This window comes from Staurois parvus, unplaced genomic scaffold (assembly GCF_062004578.1).
Source record: "Staurois parvus isolate SC_StPar_1 unplaced genomic scaffold, SC_StPar_1.0 ptg000452l, whole genome shotgun sequence".
In the NCBI taxonomy this organism is placed as follows: domain Eukaryota; kingdom Metazoa; phylum Chordata; class Amphibia; order Anura; family Ranidae; genus Staurois; species Staurois parvus.
The window spans coordinates 855,003-880,177 of NW_028318248.1; the positions used below are offsets into that span (position 1 = coordinate 855,003).

At 42.1% G+C, this 25,175-nt stretch overlaps 1 protein-coding gene across 2 annotated transcripts in view; it reads left to right on the plus strand.

Annotated features, from left to right (window-relative positions):
- KIAA1549 (KIAA1549 ortholog) overlaps positions 1-25,175 on the plus strand; it is a 137,862-nt gene that overhangs the window by 50,538 nt on the left and 62,149 nt on the right. For both annotated transcript variants that reach the window (XM_089688724.1, XM_089688723.1), the window contains exons 2-3: positions 13,112-15,790; positions 20,978-21,066. In XM_089688724.1, the coding sequence (XP_089544850.1) occupies positions 13,112-15,790; positions 20,978-21,066 (2,768 nt within the window). The remainder of the gene's footprint in view (positions 1-13,111; positions 15,791-20,977; positions 21,067-25,175) is intronic.

A 25,175-nucleotide genomic window follows, 5' to 3' on the forward strand; every position in this document is an offset into this window, starting at 1 on the left:
TTTCCGACACGGCCGCAGTCATATTGGTACACCCAGTACACCCATATCAGCACATGTGATTGATGCCTTGTTTGATCTGTTCCCATGTAATTGTGCATTTGTCTTTACAATAAATGTTATTCATTTACAATATTACACTATGGAAGCACTTTTTCTTGTCTACCTGGGAGTGCTGTCAGCTGGCTGTTTTTTCTGGTGCAACGGACCCCTGGCAGGAGTTCTGTGCACTGGCTGATTTCCGTGTCCAAGGGGGAAAGATATATTACCACCGCTGAACAGTATGGTCCACCAGTGAGGGGGATATCACCCCTACATCGCCGTTTGGGATTCCACTTAAAGGGCTCCTGCAGTGAGTGTCCTGAAAGCCCTTTGGCCCCTTGGGGTCTGGGCACAGAGGTGAGGAGGCATTTTAGCTGGTGTGGGATTCACTAATCACTTACTTATCCACATTGTTGTTGTTTTTTTTTTGTTTTTTTTTTCTGGATGCGTTTTTATTGGACGTTTTTGCACATGGACTTTGTCGCATTTATGCTATTTTTTTGGCACATGGTATTTATTTCTTCATTGTGTTATTGTATTTTACATTGCACAGTAATACATTCATTTGGTTTCACTGTGCGTTTGTATCACCATTTTCTGTTTTATACTAGTTGCACTTTATATATGTTTGCCACATTTATTTATGGTATTTATATGGTCACTTATTAGTCGTTTTATGTCACATGGCCTTTTGATGCACATTGTGTTATGATCCTTTAGTCTCACATTTTTTGGCCTCACTGTGCGTTGTTATTGTCATTCTTCTGTGATAAGTGGTTTGTCCACTTTTAATATTTAGGCACTTCATTTTGTATTTTTCACATTCTGCTCCACTTTCTCATTAGTTGTATTCACGTTATTTCATTTATGTTATGATGGACTCTAATGTCCCACTATTACTGTGATTTAGTTAATATTTTAATTTTCCCTGATCATTTCCGTGCATTTTGCACACGGTCACGGTTTATTGTCTGTTACACATTTTGGTCCTCATTTTGGACCTTTATTATTTCACTTTTCTGTTCACTCCCATATTCCTTCCATTTACTGATTTTGTTATGGTGTATTATCTATTGTCTTCTCATCTCACTATTTGTCTTGGAATGCCTGTGGCATTATTGTGATTAGCTCAACATAAATTTTCTGTTTGTTTTTTGCTAGTGGTATAGCCAGGTGTATGCTGCTGTCCCAGTAATCCCATCTTTTCTAGTAGTGGCACAAAATGTTTTTTACATATTTCATACATACAGAATATCAGATACTGAGAATTACACCCGGTATACAGAGGCGAGTACAGATGTGTTATATTCTGGATAAGTTTTCTCTAATCCAGCCGCAAAAACTGAATCATTTATTGGTGGGCCTCACAATTCTCTGGCCGGGCATGGACAGTGTGTTGGAATTTGTGTTCTCAGTACACGTGAGCTGATGCCGGGTACACAAGCGTTGTGGCTCCAGGGAATCTTCTGACCTAAAGAGCAGAATTGTTTTATCCGCTCTGTGATTCTTCTTACAAACTGGATGAGACGTGGTACTCAGGCTGCAGGCAAGTTTATCCGGAATGTTCTATATCTAGAGATGTAGGCTGGCAGACCTGACGTAATTGGGGCCCAGATCACATCTAGCACTAACCCTGTTTATTGAGGAAACGCTCATGCCCCACCTGCGCACTTTTGGAGAACCGCCCTCATACTGCAGGTTAACTTGTCGTCATGCCAATAAATGGACATTACATTGGACTGCAATATAGTTTGTTTAAATCTTTTCATTGGTTAAAGTGGTATTAAACCCAAAAGAAACCATTTATTATATTGCGCCTTACCATTTCTTAGATGTGATGGCTGCATTATTTGTCTTTTTTAGGCTTTCTTTCTTCTATTTTCATTTGGTGATTCAGCCAGCAAGTTTGTTGTCCTTCAAAAGCACAAGCTCTAGCAGTTACAGGGATGAGACAAATTATTTAACACTGACAGGGGTGCTTATAATGATCAGCTTTTATTTATTCATGTAAAACCTTTATCCCAAAAGGAAAAAAAACTTTTTTCTGTAACTGTTTATAAAGTGTTATCTGGAGTTCAGCTTCAATTTATTGGTGTATTTAAATGTGCTAATACATTTAATACTACCCTGACAATGCTGCTGTCCAAATGTGCAACCTGTAGCTCTTCATCCAGAGCTAAGGCACTGTGATACAAGAGGTGTGTTACTGGCCAGCTCAACAGGTGAAAACAGAGGGGAAAAAAAGGCTAGAAAAAGAAAACTAATGCAGCCACCACATCTAATGATTGATTGATAATCTGCATTATACTGTATTACATTTTTGCTTTTGGGTTTATTACTGCTTTAACGGACCATATTTTTTATGTCTCTTACACATAATTAGAAATGTCCAACCATTGGCGTTTGTAGGGAACTTTTTTTATTTTAAAGCAGAACTAAAGGCACAAATAGTTACCTTAGTACCCACAGTCTGATGCCCATGAGGTCCCTCACCAGCACTGGCATCTTCTTCCTGGGTTCTTTCTGGTGATGGTCTTTGACCATTTTGATTGGCGATTCAAGCATTTGGCTGGCTCTTGGGAGGAATTATGCTTTGATAGATGAATGTTCGAATGGAAGATTGGGCTTTCCTAGGCAGGCTGCATTTGCATGCAGAATGCCCTGGGTAAGGTCCACCTGTGATGATGAGTTTCCGTGAGTGAAATCCAATGAAAGTAAGAAGGGCCAGGTCAGGGACAGTCAGGCTGGGGAGGACAGAGCTAGAATATGCTGGGTGTCCTCCAACAAGGGAATGAGGTAGGCTCTATCTGACCTGCTACAGCTTCTAATGCACAAAGTGCTTTGTCTGCTGCCTCTTTGCTGTCCTTTATGGCAAAACATGGTTTCTAGAAATGGCAGAATGGTGTCCTAGACAAGGTAGCAGCTCTGTCTTCACCCTATTTTTATTGATGATGAGTTTTGCAATAGGCAAGTCAAAGCCCCTCCCCTGCGTTATCTGTACAATGAGGCACCAACTGCCTACGAGTCCATTCTTCAATGTACAACTGCTTACAAGTCCATTCTTCAATGTACAACTGCCTACAAGTCCATTCTTCAATGTACAACTGCCTACAAGTCCATTCTTCAATGTACAACTGCCTACAAGTCCATTCTTCAATGTACAACTGCCTACAAGTCCATTCTTCAATGTACAACTGCCTACAAGTCCATTCTTCAATGTACAACTGCCTACAAGTCCATTCTCCCATGTACAACTGCCTACAAGTCCATTCTCCCATGTACAACTGCCTACAAGTCCATTCTCCCATGTACAACTGCCTACAAGTCCATTCTCCCATGTACAACTGCCTACAAGTCCATTCTGCCATGTACAACTGCCTACAAGTCCATTCTCCAATGTACAGTGTCTGGAAGGTCTGGATTGTTTCTTAGATGCACAGAATATAACTGGATACTAACATTTATAGGTAAAGTTGATCCAGGGAATATCCGATTTGCCTCTCGGGATCAGGAAGGAATTTTTTTCCCAGCGGGAGCAAATTGGATCATGCTTTGCTGGGTTTTTTTTTGCTTTCCTCTGGATCAACTGTGGGTATAGGATTATAACTTTTTTTCTTTTTCTATGGTTGAACTGGATGGACTTTTGTCTTTTTTCAGCCAGACTAACTATGTAACTATATAAGGAGCACAGCTTTCACCCATTGCGCTGTCCCCCTGGTTTACTGCAGGCACATAAAGGTTGTTGCCGGCCACCTGAACATCCACAGGACCCTTAAGCTCCTGCCAAGATTGCCTTGAGGTTGATCTGGCTTTGGCTTTTTCCTTAGATTAACGCTTGATGATTTTTGTGCACTTTTTATGTGTTGACCGGCTTTATTGCCATGTTTTTTATGTCATTGATTAACCCTTTAATGCTCATTGACGCACCAGCAAAAAAATGGATACAAACTCTTTCAGCCAGCGTACTTTGTGCAGATACGATTGAGCACCATAACAATGGCTAACTTGTCTACGTGCGTTAAAAACAGGTGTAGATAGGCCCACGTGTGCAACAAAACAAAAACGCACCACAATTACAACATGTGAAAGACGCAGAGTTGTGCCTTTTACCTTGCGTGTTGTTCCCATGTAGCAGGGTCTGAATACACGTCACTATTTAGTTTTTTTTTGATAACCATAGATAGCAAAGAAATCAGACTAGACATACTTTTCCTGGCTAGGAATAAATTAGGCTTAGAGGAAGATGAAGGTCAAGCAGATGGTTCTGTATCTGGAAACAACTCTAGGAAATGCTGGCGGTGGAGGAGACGATGTCACACCGAGGATTCTGGGAGGTAATATGACTGACAGGTGCAGCAGAAGGAGTGGCTGTACTGCAGTCAAGTGTCTATGAATGGAATTAGGAATCTGTTTAATCCCCCCTTCCTCATCCTCGAAATTCCACCCCCCTCGTCATCCATCTCCATATTAACATATTCACAGCCAGGGGATCTTTGAGGAGGCCAACCTGAAAGCTTTTGTAATTTTTTTTAAGCAGTGGAGAAAAAAAAGGAATAAAATGTAAGCGTTTTTTTTCTCATCCCCCAGCTGTTGGCAGCTCAATAACCAAACTCTTTTTGATTTGGTGACATCACCTTAGTTCATAATGACCGCTAAAATGATCATGTCCCAGTTCTCTATACTTCACCCATTGTCATCACAAATAACTGGAAAACAATAATTTTACCGGCCAAGTAAAGGTCTTCGGTTCACTGAAAACCAGGTTCTGGCTTGGCTTGCTGTAAATGTTTTGTAAAAAAAAAAGTTTTATACAGTGGCAAAATTCTAAAGGAATTCCTGCTCCAGAGATTCTGCAATGAATCAAAAAACATGCTGACAAACATCACTTTTTAGATTTGTTTTCCTCAAGGCCAGCAGGGCATGCTGGGATTTGTAGTTTTTCTCTCCCACAGGTCCTTACTGTAGTATGCGTTATCCACATTATAAAGCCCAGCCATGGCCTTTTCATTTTCCCATACAAACATCTGTGGCCTTTTTGTTCCCAGTACCAATGGGCAATGCCTTTTCATTCTCCAGTAGCAATTGCCATGGCCTTTTCATTCTCCCATGGCAAGAGTCGTGACCGTTTCTTTCTCCCTTGACAATGACTGTGGCCTTTTCATTCTCCTATGGCAACAGCTGTGGACTTTTTTATTCTCTCATTCTAATGGATGTGGATGATTCATTCTCCTGTAACAACAGCCATGGAATATTCATTCTCCCAAAGCAACAGCTATGAACTTTCCCTTCCCCCTATAGCAGTGGCCATGGCCTTTTTTTTCTCACATTGCAACAGCTGCATCCTTTTTCACCCATAGAAATGGTTGTGGTCTTTTCTTTCTCACATAGCAATGGTTGTGGTCTTTTCATTCTCCCATTACAATGGTCGTGGTCTTTTCATTCTCCCATCACAATGGTCGTGGTCTTTTCATTCTCCCATCACAATGGTCGTGGCCTTTTCATTTACCCATAGAAATGGTTGTGGTCTTTTCTTTCTCACATTGAAAAGACCACGACCATTGCTTTGTGAGAAAGAAAAGACCACCACCATTTCTATGGGTAAATGAAAAGATCACGACCATTGTGATGGGAAAATGAAAAGACCACAACCATTTATGTGGGTGAATGAAAAGGCCACGACCATTGTGATGGGAGAATGAAAAGACCACGACCATTGTGATGGGAGAATGAAAAGACCATGACCATTGCTATGTGAGAAAGAAAAGACCACAATCATTTCTATGGGTGAATGAAAAGGCAATGCCCATTGCTATGGGAGGATGAAAAGGCCATGACTATCATGATGGGAGAGTCAAAAAGCCATGACCATTATGATGGGAGAATGAAAAGGCCATGACCATTGCAATGGGAAAATGAAAAGGCCATGGCCATTGCAATGGGGGAATGAAAAGAACACAACCAATACAATGGGGAAATGAAAAGACCAGGACCATTGTGATGGGAGAAAGCAATGGTCGTGGTCTTTTCTTTCTCCCATCACAATGGTCGTGGTCTTTTCATTCCCCCGTTGCATTGGTTATGTTCTTTTCATTCCCCCATTGCAATGGCCGTGGCCTTTTCATTTTCCCATTGCAATGGTCGTGGCCTTTTCATTCACCCATAGAAATGGTGGTGGACTTTTCATGCTCCCATCACAATGGTTGTGGCCTTTTCATTCATCCACAACAAGGGCCTGGCCATTTTCATTCTCCCATAGCAAGAGTCGTGGCCTTTTCTTTCTTCTATAGCTATAGCTGTGGCTTTTTCATTTATTTATAGGTATATAAACTGCAAATTAGAAATGAGGAAAAGTAGTGTTGTTGCCTGTAGCAACCAGTCACATTTCCTTTCATTCCTTTCCTAATGGAATCTGTTGCTATGGGCTACACAGTAATTTTCCCTACCGTCAGATGTTCTGCATGAGACCCCATTTAGAATGATTCATGTAATCTGAAGGAACGTTTCTGACTTGTCCATACAAAATTATTCTTTCTGGACTTTGAAACCTCTCCTAGTCACTACTGATCCATTCTGGTAAGCCTTGACCAGCCTTCTGTTTGTGGCTCCCCTCTTCATTCACATAAACTTACAGTATAGTTTGCGCTCTACACTTAGGACATTCAGACTGTGTGCTTGCTGACAAATGCTCTCAGGGTCTACCAGCAGCTTGACTTTAATATAAAAAAGGTAGCTGAAATCGGATTGGTTGCAATGGGCAACCATATTGTTCACACTGGTATTGATACATTGATTAAAAATGAGTTCCAAGGAGCCAGATTATTCTTCTGTCCTTCCAACTTTCTAGAAACACTATGGCAGTCATTGTCTGTGGAGGTGACATGACTTTAGGCTCCTGAACACACATGGCCCAATGATAGACGTGAGTCCCCTCCTCCTCCTCATAGACAGCCTTTGTCTTCCTGAAAGAATGAGAAATTGGATTGCAGAGCGAAATCCTCTCACCTGCCACCTGTCGCTGCCTGTAAACCAATCCGATGACGCTGTATAGACAGGCTGCTCCAATCCAAGAGAATTGTGCCAAGCACAAAATGGCCTTTGTCTGGATTTTTTCCTGCCTAGCCCTGTAACAGACTAACCACCTTTTCAAGAGATCTTCTACCATAAGGAAACCCATCTCAAGTAGTACTTATTGCTCGTCTCATGCCCTTCATTTGTTCAGGCGTTATAACGAGGATGAAATTGATAAAACTCATATGGGATGACGCTTTCTACCCAATAGAGACAAGAAGCCTTATAAATAATATTCAAAAGAAAAATCCTGCAAACATGCCTTGCCTATTAGCTGGCTGCGCAGGTTTCATAAATGACCCCCAAAATGTGGACATTATTTAGGACTCGCTCACACCATACCGCATGCGTTATTATGCGTATAACATTTGTGCGTTGTGAATGCACTGCAGTTTGTTATATTGCATTGCAGCGCTTCCTTTTTTTCCCTAATACTTCTTTGTATTTCTATGCCCTGCAGCGCGTTGCTGTACATGCTGTAATGTGTATTTGTGCAATGCACCTCACAAAAATGCAGTTTTTCTATGGTTTTCCCCAACACAGTGACACAATGCTTTGGTGTGATTTGTGCACCTAGACCTTGGGCCTGCATTGATCAACACAGCATAACGCACTAGGTGTGATTGAACACCAATAGAGGCCCATAAGCGTCTGTTTGGAGACGGAGGGCTGACATTGCCTCTGCACAAGGTGTGGCATTGCTCTCTATACAGCACGGCATGTCTGAGGCATTAGAGCCAGGCCTCCAGAGGCTGATGCGTTTACTCTGAGACTGCACACTGAATTTCAATGAGTGCACACACCCCCCTTCCCTGCTCTTCCTTTGAGATGTTCATCAGTCATTGCCTGTTCTTTTACAGAAGGAGAATGTCTTCCAGCAGCTAAAAACCACGCGCCTTGCACTCTAGTTTATCTGCAATTGCTATAGTGGGCATACACTCAAGTGGAGGTCACCAATTTGTTCACTGGGCTAACATTTTAGAGATTTCAGCCGATCGAATCAGGGATTCAAACTCTGGCCTTAAGGTCATTGCTTTGGTGTGTTATGCTTAATATAGAATCTCAGACAAAATGACTACCTCAGTGTATATGCTAGATAGGTACACTAATGCAGGCCATAGATGGGTCGAAAATCGGCCGACTTTTCGGCTGAAAAAAAAATTGGCCAATTTTCACACCATTAATGGGTTAATTGGTTGGCTGGTTTTCAGGATTTTGACACATTTTTTTAATCGGTAAGGTTGGAAAAAAAATCAGCCAATTTAGCCGATCGGCCGATTTTCGCGGCAATGATGGGCAAATCGGCCGATCTTTTTACCAATAAAAAAAGCTGCAAATGAGCTGTGACCTGCAAGAAGAAGAAAAAGAAGAATAAGAATTCCAGTCACTATTATATTTGACATGAAAAAGTATTGCAGTTGCAACAATGTATCTATTTGTATCTGAATAAAAACATCTGTATCCGAAATGGATACAAATAGATACAATGTTGCAACCGCAATACTTTTTCATGTCAAATATAATAGCTGAGCTCTCTGCAAGTAATTAAATGCCGGCCGTAGACGGACGAAAATCGGCCTATTTTTTTTTTTTTTTCACTGTTGGTGGTAACGTCGGCCTATTGAACGACCGATTTTTTTTTTTTTTTTAAAACGGCCAGTTTTTGACCCATCTATGGCCTGCATAAGGCTTTTTTTTTTAACACAACTTATCAGAAGGAAAACACCAGCTGTAGGCCTATTTCCATGACTCTGATTTTGCCCCAGGGATGGTGGGAACCCCTAATAATGGGTGCAGTATGTCAGCCGACCTAGTAACTCATCACATGGATGCTGAAAATCTCTCATAATAGGAACAGCTGGTAGTGGGAACCCATCATATCGGACATAGTAGATATGCAGACCCAGGAACCCAGCACAGGGATGGTGGGAACCACTCATAATGGGAACAGTAGCTGTGGAGACTCAGGAACTCAGCACAGGGGTAGTGGGAACCCCTCATAATGGATACCTCAGGTGTGCAGACTTGGGGAACTTGGCGTCAAAATGGAGGGAACGCCTCATAATGGGCACAGTAGGTGTGCAGACCCTGGAACTCAGCACAGGGAAGGTGGAAACCCTTCAAACAGTACAGCAGGTGTGCAGACACAGAAACCAAGCACAGGGATTGTGGGAACCTCTCATATTGAACACAGTAGCTGTGCAGACCCATGAACTCCGCACAGGGGTAGAAGGAACCCCTCATAATGGACACAGCAAGTGTGCAGGCCCTGGTGGGAATCCCTCATAATAGGTGTGCAGACTTAAGAAATCAGCACAGGGATGGTGGGACCCCTCAATGGGCACAGTAGGAATGAAGACCCAGGAACCTAGCACAGGGATGGCAGGAGCCATTCCTAATGGGCACAGCAGGTGTACAGACCCGGGAATTCAGTGCAAAGATGGTGGGAATCTGTCATAATGGGCACAGCAGGTGTGCAGTATGGTGAACTCTGTGCAGGGTAGTCAAGAACCCCTCTTAATGGACACAACAGTACTGTAGACCCACGACTTCAAGTACAGGGATGGTGGGAACCCCCATACTGAGCACAGCACGTGTGCGTACCCAGGAACTAGGGTGCGCAGGATATAGGATCTCATGATAAAGGGCACAACAGGAGTACAGACCCAGGAAATCACAGAGGTGGTGGGGACTCCTCATAATGGGCACAGCAGGCAAGAGATCTTACCAATAGAGCTCCCAAGATATAAAAGAGACTATCTGGTGGTTTTATTGACCAACATCTACCAACAACAAAAGTTTAGGTGGACTGACTAAATAATAAGAAAAATCATACTGTATCTAGCACTAAGTTCCATAATGGCTTGTGTCATAAACTGTCAGACATGCTCAGTGTTAGTGAAAAACAAGCTGTGTGAAACTAGAAAAGAGAAAGTTTGGTTTATATTATGAATAGATAAAATTGTGTCATTATAAAATAAACATTCACATACATTATGTGTATAAAACCTTCAGCGCAATAAATCCTCCTACATAGGTGTGCAGCTAGCATATAATGTGTTCCCACATATATTATTATTATTATTATACAGTATTTATATAGCGCCAATGGGTGTGCTCAGCTCTGTACAGTAGCAAGGGGGACAGAACATGAGACAAGACAGTAGCAATACAATACACGAAGGGTTTGAGGGCCCTGCTCTTTCGAGCTTACAATCTAACAAAATACCATATTTTTCGCTCCATAAGATGCACTTTTTTCCCCCCAAAAAAGGGGGCAAAATGTCAGTGCGTCATCTGTACTGTGTCTGCAGTGTCTGGTCATCTCCTGTACTGTCTGCAGTCTCTTGGTCATCTGTACTGTGTCCACAGTCTCTGATCATCTCCTGTACTGTCTGCAGTGTCTGGTCATCTCCTGTACTGTCTGCAGTCTCTGGTCATCTGTACTGTGTCCACAGTCTCTGGTCATCTCCTGTACTGTCTGCAGTGTCTGGTCATCTCCTGTACTGTCTGCAGTCTCTGGTCATCTCCTGTACTGTCTGCAGTGTCTGGTCATCTCCTGTACTGTCTGCAGTCTCTGGTCATCTGTACTGTGTCTGCAGTCTCTGGTCATCTCCTGTACTGTCTGCAGTCTCTTGGTCATCTGTACTGTGTCCACAGTCTTTGATCATCTCCTGTACTGTCCGCAGTCTCTGGTCATCTCCTGTCAAGCCATTCACCAGAGATCCATGTGCCGCCATTTTGAAAGAGGGATCTCCATAGACATCTGGCTAAACACACTGTATAGTGAGTTTTTAACCCTGTAGTGTCCCAGGAGGACACATTTTAATGTGAGTTTAACACATATTGTTTTAATAAATGCTAATTTAGCAGAAATACTACACTATATTAAGATTTTTTTACATGGATATGAAGCAATCTGGATCCGCTTAAAAGTGCTGGCAAACAGAGGTGGAGATCTGTGTACCATTATACCCTCCTGGGTTAAAGGGAAAAGTGTAGTTTGACCTGTCATTATGGGTGCAATAGAGTGTTGGAGGTGGAAGAGCACTAAGGGGTGACACAGGAGCACCGTACACGTTTATACAGCAATGTGATTACACTGGTTCACCTAAAATACAGCGGATTTAAAGGAACGGTTCACCACTATAGAGACTGTATCCAATCGACACTTTTTGTTTGTGTATTTGTATCACGGTATACAGGAAGTATACCAAACAGGTCCATGTGATATGATTTAGGATTTAAAGGGACAGTTCAACATTAAGATTTTTTTTTTTTGCATGTATGTGCACTATTTATGGTATATTTATAGCACTGGTTATGTGCAGTATATGTATGCATTGGAAGGTAGCATATGTTAACCCTCATGAGCACAGTGGAGTTATTATCACTATTGACACAAGCACGTTTCAGATTGTAAGCACTGTTGTAATTTATTATTTATTTATTGTTCCGCTGCATTTGTTCACTCTATATATTCACATACACTATATTGCCAAAAGTATTGGGACGCCTGCCTTTACACGCACATGAACTTTAATGGCATCCCAGTCTTAGTCCGTAGGGTTCAATATTGAGTTGGCCCACCCTTTTCAGCTATAACAGCTTCAACTCTTCTGGGAAGGCTATCCACAAGGTTAAGGAGTGTGTCTATGGGAATGTTTGACCATTCTTTCAGAAGTGCATTTGTGTGGTCAGGTACTGATGTCAAACGAGAAGACCTGGCTCACAGTCTCTGCTCGAATTCAACCCAAAGGTGTTCTATCGGGTTGAGGTCAGGACTCTATACAGGCCAATCAAGTTCCTCCACCCCAAACTCGCTCATCCATGTCTTTATGGACCTTGCTTTGTACACTGGTGTGCAGTCATGATGGAACAGGAAGGGGCCATCCCCAAACTGTTCCCACAAAGTTGGGAGCATGAAATTGTCCAAAATGCAGTCAGGCAGATATAGTTCTCCTGGCAACCGCCAAACCCACACATGTCCATCAGATTGCCAGACAGAGAAGTGTGATTCGTCACTCCAGAGAACACGTCTCTACTGCTCTAGAGTCCAGTGGCGGCGTGCTTTACAACACTGCATCTGAAGCTTTGCATTGCACTTGGTGATGTAAGGCTTGGATGCAGCTGCTCGGCCTTGGAAACCCATTCCATGAAGCTCTCTACGCACTTTTGTTGTGCTATTCTGAAGGCCACATGAAGTTTGAAGATCTTTAGCTACTGACTCTGCAGACAGTTGGCGACTTCTGCGCACTGTGCGCTTCAGCATGCGCTGACCCTGTTCTGTCATTTTACATGGCCTACCACTTCGTGGCTGATTTGCTGTTGTTCCCAGTTGCTTCTGCTTTGTTATAATACCACTAACAGTTGACCGTGGAATATTTAGTAGCAAGGAAATTTCACGGTTGGACTTATTGCACAGGTGACAACCTATCACAGTACCACGCTTGAATTCACTGAGCTCCTAAGAGCGACCCATTCTTTCACAAATGTTTGTAGCAACAGTCTGCATGCCTAGGTGCTTGATTTTTTACACCTGTGGCCATGGGGGGGATTGGAATACCTGAAGACAATGATTTGGAGAGGTGTCCCAATACTTTTTATAGTGTATATCTGCATTTAAAACTGAATCTGAAATAAGTTGGTGAGTACAACTTCTGTGTCCAGTGAATATATTTTTTTCTTTCACTTCCCTTCTCATCCGTTTTTTCTTTTAGTTTTGCTGCATTTCTTACCAGTAAACCCCAGACCATCATGTGTCCTCTTGTGACCTTAGTGCACCCCTTGAACTCTAGTACACGGGGCTTTAACCATACCTATTCAAAATTAAAACAAAAAAAATTGGGATTTAGATATACTTTAATATCATAGAGACACAGTTTGAATAAACTGTCTTAGAGTTAAGATATGGAAAGTCAATTAGCATTCTGTATCTCATAAATATTTTGTGTTTGTGCCTGAAATAAAATGCTTACTCTAATTTTTTTTGTTTATCTTGTAGTTGTCCACGCCGGTCCCTTTTTCCTGATAGAGAACAAAACTTCAGAATTAAGCCAAAATGCCTCAACCCTGGAAGAAGTTGTTGCGGTCTCTTCACAAAACTTTTCCTTGGAGGAACGCATCGCCCCCGAAACAATAGCCATTCAGCTTTCAGAGTCCATAAGCAGCATGGCGCCCGCAGACACCATCTGGCCATTTTCCAGCCAGGCTGTCCAGCAAGATGATTTGTTAATCACTCAAACTGTGAGTGCTCAGCCTTCACTAGATGAATCTCAAGTTTTATATAACTCAGTGACAACATCTGAAGTAGAGGACATCAATCATTCAAGCTCTGAAATCCTGGAATCAATAAACAATCAACCAACACCTTCCTTTGTACTGCTTGAGACTAGTCTGAGCTTTCCAACCCAAATGTTTTCTGATCATTATGTGTTGAACCCTCAAGAGGAGTTTTTTGGTAGTATCTCACAAACGTTTTGGAATACCGAACCTCTTCCATTGCCAAAAACACATGTAGACATTGTCACCTCTGGTTTTGAAGGGGAAAGTTTTGTCTTGGAGAGTTCATCATCTAGAGAACTCAAAACATTATCTTATTTTGACTCTGTGACTCTGGCACCCGTGGTTTCTAGCACACCTTTGATGTCTTTAAATACCCTGAATTTCTTGGAGAGTAGTGTAAATCTGCCAAGCTTGACCATTTCAGATGAAGTCACCATCATTTCAACCAAAAATGTTTTACAGAGCATATTTTCAAATCTAGGGCTTGCACAAGATTCAACCACCAGCCCTACCATGGGCTTGCTAATGACTTCTTCACCCGATACCTCGGCAACATATGAATGGCCCCATACTGCAGTTCTGGATGTCTCAGAGAGCGTTCTTTTGGAAAGCAACAAAAGTTCTGACATTTTAGCCACACGTCTGACACCTGTTTTTATATCCCAATTTGAACAGACATTCCAGCCTTCTTATACCATGTCCTCCAGTTTTACGTACACCCAGTGGTGGTCAGAGGATTATTTAGAAACTATTATCATGAACCCCTCAGGGTCCATAGAAGGAAATATTCAGACTAGTGTAGTTTCTGATGTTCCGTTTTTAATTGAGTCTTCTGCTGAAGTTGTTGAGTCTGTTTTCTCTTCGGTTATGGTAGTTCCCGTTTCTTCAACTTATATGGATGTTTTGGAATCCTCTATGGATTTTACAAGCCTTGTTGACTCAATTTTTACTAATGTCCCAGTAGTCAGTATGTTTCCATCAGAAACCTTAGACCTGGAGACACACTTGTTTTCTGTGATAGAATCTACAATTTTAATGCCTTCTCTCACTGAACTGTTTGTCTCTTCTGTGTCAGCTGGTGACTTTGTGTCAACCCTTACTATTGTAGCAATACCAGAATCCACACCATTCCTCGATAGTTCTCTTTTTATACCTATGAACACAGTGGAGGCCCCTGCCTTTGTGCCAACTGCATCTGTCATGTATTTTAGCCCCTCTCTTTTTACTTTAGTTGAGTCAGAGAATGTTTCTGACTCCACCAGTTTTTTCTCAGTGGTTCCCACCTATGAAACAAGTAACCTGTTTTCTTCAGTTCCAGAAGTTTCCTCCTCGTTCTCCTTAGTACCCAGTGACATGTCAGCTGTTGTAACTCAGGACTCATCCTCTATGCTTGCAATATTGGAAACTGCATTTAGTAGTTTTGATATGGAGACATCAGTTCCACCAATCACAGGCACCATCAATGTAGAGGTCACACTTTGGCCAACTGTTAACCCAACATCTGTTGTCTCTTTCACCCCTTTGTCTAGTGCTGACTGGACAGAGAGAAGTTTGAATGTCCCGTTAGAGTCTTCTGAGATGTGGGAAGTGACCCCAAGCATTGTGTTTGAATCGGGCATTTTCTATACCTCAACTTTTTCTGGTGCTACCTCTTCTCTGCTGCCTTCATCATCTGTATTGGGTTCCACCATGCTGGCCTTGTCCACCTCCTCCTTTGATTCAGATCACACCAGCAGTGCTTTTATTGAGGAGACTGTACAGACATCCTCATTTTACTCTGTTCCTCTGACAACAGAACTTCCTGCTTTTATTTCTACGACAATTATGGACACATTAGAGGCCCATACTTTATTAGTCTCAAGCAAACTTTTAGCATCACCAACACTCAGTATTTCACAAGAACTGAGCATGCCACCTGACATAAGTTTACTACCAACAATAAGTTCAATACTGACATCAAGCTTTCTATCTACTGCAAGCCGTGAAACTATTATAAACTCACCAAATCCTCAGTCATCTATGAACCCGCTCTCTACAACAATCTCCATACCGAGCTTGAGTACACAGATGAGTGCAAGTCTGATGTCCACTCCAATTGCTCCTCAAGTTCCAAGTAGTAGTCTGTCTTCATCTCCCACTGAGCTAAACACTGTACTAGCCACAACTTTTGCTCCAAGTAGCTCCGCCTCAGCACCTGTTACTCATACTGAGCATGAGACAACCACTTCCACCACCCGGGCATCTACGACAAGCACCACCAAACCTGAAACTACAACAAGTACAACCTCTGTGCTGATCACATCTCCCTCTGGACTCACGGCCACATCCTCTCCAACTACCACAAGGCCTACCCGGGTGTGCGATGTCTCCAACCCTGAACCATACCTAGTTACTGCAGGTAAGTGGTCACAGCACACATGTTCCCAGTTCTGTCCACCTGCTGTTGTAGCCTGTGCAGAGAAATAGGGGGTGGAATTTTCCTAATTTAATTTAATTTTCCTACAAAATGCCTAACTGTCCATCAATGCTGCATGCATGTTCTATGCATTTCTCCATTCATTGAAGGACACAGCCTGGTACTTGAATGTTGATTGCAAAAGTTATAGAACCACCTCCAGGAGTTTGACACTAGGCAGGAAAACAAAAGCACCTCCTCAAGATGGCCCCTGCTGCTGACCAACCCCCTCAACCCCACCACCTGCTATAAACATTTTAGTTTTTTTGCCCAGTGTCTAGAAGTAAGGACCTAAGTTTCCTGCTGGGATTCCTAATTTCTTTTCCTGTAGCAGGGATATTCTTTCTTTTTTAATTTATTTATTATTTTTCTTCAGAATCATTAATCAACAGCCAAGCTGGGTGACAGGCTGGGTATTCTAGAACCTAGTAGTCCCCTCAGCTCAGCCATCGAGCACATGCAGATCCCTACCTAGCTATGTGTAGGATTTATGGTGACAACTGCAGCCGGATTTACAATGGCCTGTGATAGACCTCACGAGGGGGACACATTTGACCAAATGACCCTCCATGTACCCACTACACACCTGCAGAATGGTTAGTGTAACCCCTTATTCAACTCCTATATGAGCAAGTGGTGGGCTGTCAGATACCCTGGCCACCTGTGCTATGTTCGTATATAGAGGCTGATCGGTCCCCCACAGAATGCCGCCTCATCTTCTATGGTCATGCCAGTTTTTAAATTTTTATTTTTTTATTTTTATAGAATACAATGAGTGTACAGAGGATAATTAACAAGTCCGTTACATGCTGTCAGACATGTTAAGCGTAGATTACATAGGTTGATTGTCTAGTCCAAGCACTGGCTGGACTGCTTGGACTATTGCATCCTGACAGTAACTACTAAGACAATAAGGGTAAGGTACAATCAATCTATCCTGAAGCCACAAGAGATTAACAGATCGTTTGGAGGCATGTTGTGGAATACAATTTAAATTGAGCAACTGGAACGACATGGAATGAATAACCTAGCTATGAAAGGGAGCAATATAGGGGTAAGAGCGTCTGGGCTGGTTGTACCATTTTTTTATGTGTGTATGGGGCTATGGCCTGGGGGTTGTTGGCCTGGCTGCAACCTTGTGCTTTCTTGCTGCTTCGACAGTGGTATGTCCCTGGTGGCCGGCGCTGCATCTCCAGCGGCCATCTTTGTTTGGGGTTTGGTACCAGCTTATGACATCATGCCATTCTGCAGCATTACAGCAATCCTCATGTAGCACACCTGTCTGCATGTGTGTTACAGATGCTCCGTGGTGCCAGCATATGCTGTGGAAGAAACATGTGGAACCAATGTAGCGCTACTCACTTAAATTAAAATAAACTTAAAAGAAAATGTGAACCAAAATACCTAGTGAATAAATAAGAAATCAATATCCACTAATGTGAAATCATGCGCATAAAACATATATGTGGTAAAACCTAAATCACTAAAGTGAACATAATCATATCCATTAAAGAATATTATGTGCTTATTACAAATGAATATATATATATATATATATATATATATATATACATATATACACACACAACAACAATGTGTATTAACACGTATATATAAACCCCATAAAGTGAAAAAAATCCAAACGTGCATATATGTGAACTCAATACATGCACCTAAACACACACAAAAAAAAATATATATATATATATATTTCCGTGTATATAAAGTCCAAAATTAAAGATGATCACACTCAGGTGAACACAAAACACTCGTGCTGATATTTGTGTATAGAAGTGAGTTGATATTTGAAATCATCCGAACACCGGCTGAATCAGCCTCTCACCTTAAGGATTCGACCCTTGCGAGTCAAAGTGTTTGTTAGGATCCCTCTCACAGATCCTCCAGGTAAGTATCACTCCAAACAACTGCTCACATTGTATATGAATCTCCCCCCAGGGATCCGCACTTCAACACTGGCTCCTTTCTCCAAGTAAGATTAAATGCTGCGCCAATCACTCATATGGAACATAAAACACAAGCTTCCATTGTGTAATATGTTTATTACCAAGTGTCACAAACAATAGAAAGCGTACTTACATTAAAAATAGTAGTAACAGTTCAGGGCTCCAATCCCACGCTTTTGGATCTAATCTGCATGGGTGTACAAGGGTATACACAGGTGTACCAAAATGGCCTTCCTTAGGAAGCCCTGAGGAAGTCACATGATACTGTGACGCAACGCGTCGGCCCAACGTAGTGACGCATTTCTGGCGTGGCGGCCATTTTGGTACACCTGTGTATACCCTTGTATTCTTTAATGGATATGATTATGTTCACTTTAGTGATTTAGGTTTTACCACATATATGTTTTATGCGCATGATTTCACATTAGTGGATATTGATTTCTTATTTATTCACTAGGTATTTTGGTTCACATTTTCTTTTAAGTTTATTTTAATTTAAGTGAGTAGCGCTACATTGGTTCTACATGTTTATGCTGAAGATCATTGGTATATGATTTAATGTGAGCAGCTTCTCGTGATTACTTAACTAATTCATTTTTGAAGGTATTCTGAGCGCAGGAGGTTCACACCATTATTGTTATATGCTGTAGAAGACCTCTCTTTTTGCGTGTGATTTCTCAAATAGCCTGGTGGTGCGGTGAATCCTGCTGGGGATCATTTCTTCTCTCTGCAGCAGCTGCTCTGTACCTGTGGGGTGCTACCATTGTTTTTATCTCTGCTGGGGAAGAGGGGTGGATCTAAAACTGTTGACTGTGAGGAAGGACCATTCCATACTGCAGTGTCCATTCTGGAATTGTATTACAGCAATCTGGTACCTACTAGACCTCCAAAGTCACTGTGTGACCAAGACTTGGTGTTTTCTGTCCTGCAAAAACTCCCCTTTGAGAACATTATGGACATTCCTTTGCTAACTCTTTCCCAGAAAGTGGCCTTCTTGGCCACCTCTGCTTGTAGGGTTTGTGAGCTGGCAGCTTTTTCCTGATTTTGGATCAAGTGGTTCTTCGTCTGTGGCTCTTCCTACTAAAGGTGGTGTCCACTTTTCAGCTTAATGAGGACATCATCCTGCCTTCCCCACAGGGATATTGCACCTCATACTGTGGATGTTGTTCGGACCCCTACATGGTCTCTACTTTGGAATGTCCCTATAGTCAAGATTCAAGTACCGACTGCGCCCTTCAATGAACGGAAGTGTGAATTTTTTATTTTTTTTTGTACTCATAGTAAAATCCCTTTCTCTGCATTCCTTCTAGGATACAGCACTAACACCTCTTGTTTGCTGTTTATACTGCTTTGCAGCTAAGGCCCCTTTCACACAAGCGGACCGATTGGGACCCCCTGTTTGTTTTTCTGGTGGACCCAATTGGACCCTTCACTGCCCTCTATGGAGTGTTGGGTGTAAGCGGACATGTACCTGTTTATACTCACCTTCATCCAATCCACTAAAAACAGATGGATGTGGATCTGTTTCGCTTTTTGTTTTGCGGTTCAGATCAAATAGCAGTCTGGTGTAAATGGACAGGCAGTCTGTTTACATCTGACTGCTCTGCATAAGTGAACTGGACATTGACCAGCAATCCACTTGCTCAACGTGGATCAGCAGACAGATTCCCCACTGAACAAGTGGACTCTGTCCATGTGGAAGAGGCCTTACTGAGCAGGTTGAGGGTTTGGCCACTAGTAGAGACCACACCTAGGCGGTGCTTTTGTTTTTGTGCTTAGTGTCCTACTCCTGGAGTTGGCACTATAAGCCTACTGTCAAGATTTAAGTACTGCAGTATGTCCTTTTAATGAAATCAGAAAAAGAAAATCCCATTTTTACATATGTTTAAAATGTCACTTGCAATTCTAAGTCACTTGAAAACTGCTTGTCAGTCAAATCTAAAATACTGCTATGCATTACCATTTCCATGCATATTATTTAGTACAGTCCTATAGAGTTGCTCACAAAGTGTTGCAGTGAAGCACGTTGAAGTGAATGGGGCTAGATGAAAGTAATGTATTTTTGATTGTCTGGGTATTTAGCTTGTATTGTTCAACAGAGCAAAATGCTCAGAAACAGAAGTGTCAATGAACCCTAATGCTGGGCACGCAGAGGAAGTTTTTTTTTCCGTTCAACCCAGCGGCTGAACGAAAAAAATAGTCAAGCTGGGTACACAAAGGCCAAAAATCATCTGAAAACAGTCGGTTCGGCAGGAACCGTCTGACTTTCGGCCTGCGAGAACAGCTCCTTGTCCAACAGAAGGCAGTCCCACGACTCAGTGGGGAGATCGGAACACTAACATTGGACATGTTAGTATGGCGGTCTGTAAGTCTTTTTTTTTTTTTTTCGTTCAGCCAGCTGGGTTGAATGAAAAAAAAATTTACTGTGTGTACCCAGCATTAGAATGTTGCTGCAGCGCAGTGAGACTTCTAGGTGTGAACTGAGCTGGGAAGTTCAGCAGGAAGATCTCACCACTGTGCTCCCTAGGGGACAGAAGTAGCCAGCAGGATGGAATAAACCTTTGGATTCCAGAAGTAGTCTGCATTTTTTTAAATGTTGGGAGAAAAGTGACTGCTAAAGATAGCGAGACTCATATCGGTGAAATGAACGTGGCTGGGCTACACGTATATTAAGATAGACTGCCATAAGCACAGACAAATATAAAGAACTATTTTGGAAATCTAATTTGGAGTGATTTAGTAACTTCACGTTCTGTTTACAGAACTGGAAAAAGGAAACCTTTCCAATGGGACACGGATTGCAAAAATGCATACAACACCTTATTCATGTCAGCACAATGGCATAGCTGCTGCTACTTTGACTTTCATAATGGAAATAGACTCCATACAAATGAAATTCTTGGTGACATTTAAAGTCATATTTCAGTGTTCCAGTGACACAAAGCTCTGCCCATTTGTGCTACCCCCCCCCTTCTCCATTTTGAATTATGCAATGTTAGGTGCTAAAACCTGCATCATCACTTCTCAAAACGTGGTGCACAAGCCTTTATACTTCATGATCCAAAATGTAATCTTTCTAATATCTAATCAGAATAGCCTGCAGATGTGGTGTGGCTAGAACACGAACAAAAAATGTTTTATTAATGATAGTGTTTTTATTTTTCAGTTCTGTCAAGAGGATCCAACATCCAGAACATCACTGAATCCATCAAGGAATTACTAACGCTAAACTTTAACCGTCCTGTGGAAATTGAGGTGAGCCCACTAACACAAGAAATGCCAGAAGGAAAGTTTTGATATTTTTCTCATAGTACATGCCGTTTTCTGACCAATGAGAATGAGCAGTCCATCATTCTCATTGGCGAGAATACGAAACATCTCACCATTTCTAATTCTGGCTGGAGTGGTCAATGGTTAGAACTTCTGTAAGGTTATAAAGCTGAACCAGGGGCGGACTGACAACTCATGGGGCCCCCGGGCAATAGGGGATCATGGGGCCCCTGTGTCCTTGCCCAAACTCAAAAAAGCCTATGAAAAAGGTAGCAGGGGCATCTCATGGGGCCCCGTACTGACCCCGGGCTCTCGGGCAGTGCCCGAGTTTCCAAATGGTCAGTCCGCCCCTGAGCTGAACTCTGGTCAGTTTTAAAAAATATGATTGTAATGTATTTGTAAATTTGTATTTATTGGTGCTGAACTGAGGTTCCTATTACATTACTGTATCTGTGGCAGAGGTACACTCCAAAACATGTAAAGTAAAGCCATCGGATACTACTGTGTTTTATCAGACAGGTTCAACTAACTGCTGCCAGGTGCTGGTCCGCTGCAGGAGCATGATTAGCTCAATTGTAGAACTCCAAATTTAGCTTGGGGCCACACACTGTTAGTGTAACAAAAGTCCAAAGGCTGGCTTCACCTCAGTTTCCTCCTATCAGGTACACCCCTCCAACCCGTTTCATGCAAATTGAGCTTCATCGTACCATGGTTTACACTAACAGTGTGCAGTCCTGTGCTACACTTCAGATATACTGTATATACCTCTGTAAATTGATAAGTTGTCCTCTGAATAACCTGCATCATGTGGCTGAATTAGTTACACTTACTGCTTCTATTTACAGCCAGCTAATTGGCCCAAGTGTCAGAAAAAAAGTATCTCAGTTTAAAAACTGTAACTTCACATCACAGCGCGTGAGTGATGGAGAGCACCATGTCTTCAGATTAGAAAGAGATACAATATTCAGTTTATTTAGTCTCAATTCAATTTCTGCCTCTCCTATCTGTCGCACTTTATTCTATAGGTGTAAAACGTATATATGTGTGTAAGCCTTATTATAGGCTTACCTGTAAGTATAAGTCACTAATTGGACTTCACTACCACTTTAAATCATAATGATAACATAAATCATCCAAATGGCCCTGATCAAAAGTTTACATATCTTGGAATGTTGGGCCTTAGTACAGACACACAAGGTGACACACACAGGTTAAAATGGCGCCTGCTGAGGCATGTCAAGGTGTTGTTGGGCATATTGTAAACAGGCTTTTTTGTGGCACTGGTGCAGTAAAGAGTTCTTTCTGGCAACTTGACCATGCAGCTCATTTAATGTTCAAGTATTTGCATTCAAGTATTGCATTGCGCTCCTTGAAACAACCATGCCGTCTTTTTCCAGAGCAGCCTGTATTTGTCCTGAGGTTACCTGTGGGTTTTTCTTTGTATCCTGAACAATTCTTCTGGCAGTTGTGGCTGCAATGTGGCTGACCTTGGATTGGTATCAAGAGATCCCCAAATTTTCCACTTATTAATAAGTGTTTGAACAGTACTGACTGGCATATTCAAGGATTTGGATTTTTTTTATATTCTTTTCCATCTTTATAAAGTTCCATTCTCCTGTTATGCAGTTCTTTTGACAGTTCTTTTCTGCTCCTCATGGCTCAGAATCTACGTGAGAGCTAACAAACTCATTGATTATTTATACACAAACACGAATTGCAATTTAAAAAGCCACGGGTGTGGAAATTAACCTTTAATTGGCATTTTAACCTGTGTGTGTCACCTTGTGTACCAAGGCCAAACATTCCAGGGTTTGGAAATCTTTGATCAGGTCCATTTGGGTAATTTCTGTTATCATTATGATTATGATTGAGTAGATCTCAACTCAAAGGGCACCCTGGTTACAGCCCCTCAGGGCAGGTCCACGATGCCCTGCACTCACAGTATGTCCTGAGTCACATTGAATGATGCTGGGTGTCATGCTACCAGGACAAATGAAGACATCTTGTGGCAGAGACAAGATTCTATAGGAGACAACTGTGGATTGAAGGTAAGTATTGCAGCAAGGGGAGGCTTGATTATGCACTTTTCGGTAATCAGTGTTGATTTGTGATGTATGATATGACCATTTATGCTGTATATCCACACACACACACTTATATTTGCCAGTCTTTAAAAATATGCACCCAAGTCCAGACAAGAACTGGCAATGCACTGTGGGAAATATTTGTATATTAGTCCGAGCATTTACATACAGCTCTGCCAAAAGCTTCACTTGCCCAAAAGTAATTTACTGATTTAGAAAGGTTTATTTGCATTCAGGGAGGTTGCCTGAAGCTTCTCCTGTTCTTAAATCTGAACTAAACTGTTTTGCTGGAACGAGTTTGTTAGCAGTGCAGTTTAGTCGCTCTCCACTGGCCGACCTGTTTATTGCCTTCTCCTCCAGCATCAGTGATGCCCAGTAGGTCTAGAAGGTGCGCTTGGTTTGATCTTCACATCTGCCCTTCTGGCACACTGCACTGTCTTTGCATACTGGTGCCAGCTTGAGTCAGTGGTTTTTGCTGAAGTTTAGGAACAAGGATCTCTTTCAAGGATTGCCATGATGCTCTGGGGCAGGAAATGCAGGGAAGGAAGTACTTGTTGCTGTAGATTAGACATTTGCTGGACAAAGAATGATTTAGTGTAGGAACATCAAACAGACACAGAGGTTCTTTTTTGAAAGTTTGAATTCGTCTACTCTAATAACGTTTATGCAAAGTCATAAAAGTAAAAATATCCAAATGGTTGAAATAATAGGTAGGGGTAAATATGCTGGCTAAATAATGTAACTTTTTACCTGGCACATCCTTGATTTTTTTCAGTCTATGTATTTTGAGAAACATTGTTTTGTCCTTATAGTATACAGGTGAAACTCGAAAAATTAGAATATCGTGCAAAAGTTCATTTATTTCAGTAATGCAACTTAAAAGGTGAAACTAATATATGAGATAGACTCATTACATGCAAAGCAAGATAGTTCAAGCCGTGATGTGTCATAATTGTGATGATTATGGCTTGCAGCTCATGAAAACCCCAAATCCACAATCTCAGAAAATGAGAATATTGTGAAAAGGTGCAATATTCTCGGCTCAAAGTGTCCCACTCTAATCAGCTAATTAAGCCATAACACCTGCAAAGGGTTCCTGAGCCTTTAAATGTTCTCTCAGTCTGGTTCAGTAGGAATCGCAATCATGGAAAAGACTGCTGACCTGACAGTTGTGCAGAAAACCATCATCGACACCCTCCATAAGGAGGGAAAGCCTCAAAAGGTAATTGCAAAAGAAGTTGGATGTTCCCAAAATGCTGTATCAAAGCACATTAATAGAAAGTTATGTGGAAGGGAAAAGTGTGGAAGAAAAAGGTGCACAAGCAGCAGGGATGACAGCAGCCTGGAGAGGATTGTCAGGAAAAGGCCAATCAAAAGTGTTGGGGACTTTCACAAGGAGAGCATTGAGGCTGGAGTCAGTGCATCAAGAGCGACCACACACAGACGGATCCTGAACATGGGCTTCAAATGTCGTATTCCTCTTGTCAAGCCGCTCCTGAACAACAAACAACGTCAGAAGCGTCTTACCTGGGCTAAAGAAAAACAGACCTGGTCTGTTGCTTAGTGGTCCAAAGTCCTCTTTTCTGATGAGAGCAACTTTTGCATCTCATTTGGAAACCAAGGACCCAGAGTATGGAGGAAGAATGGAGAGGCACACACTGCAAGATGCTTGAAGTCCAGTGTGAAGTTTCCACAGTCTGTTGATATGGGGAGCCATGTCATCTGCTGGTGTTGGTCCACTGTGCTTCATTAAGTCCAGGGTCAACGCAGCCATCTACCAGGAGATTTTGGAGCACTTCATGCTTCCTTCTGCAGACGAGCTTTATGGGGATGCTGACTTCATTTTCCAGCAGTACTTGGCACCTGCCCACACTGCCAAAAGCACCAAAACCTGGTTCAATGACCGTGGGATTACTGTGCTTGATTGGCCAGCAAACTCGCCTGACCTGAACCCCATAGAGAATCTATGGAGCATTGCCAAGAGAAAGATGAGAGACATGAGACCGAACA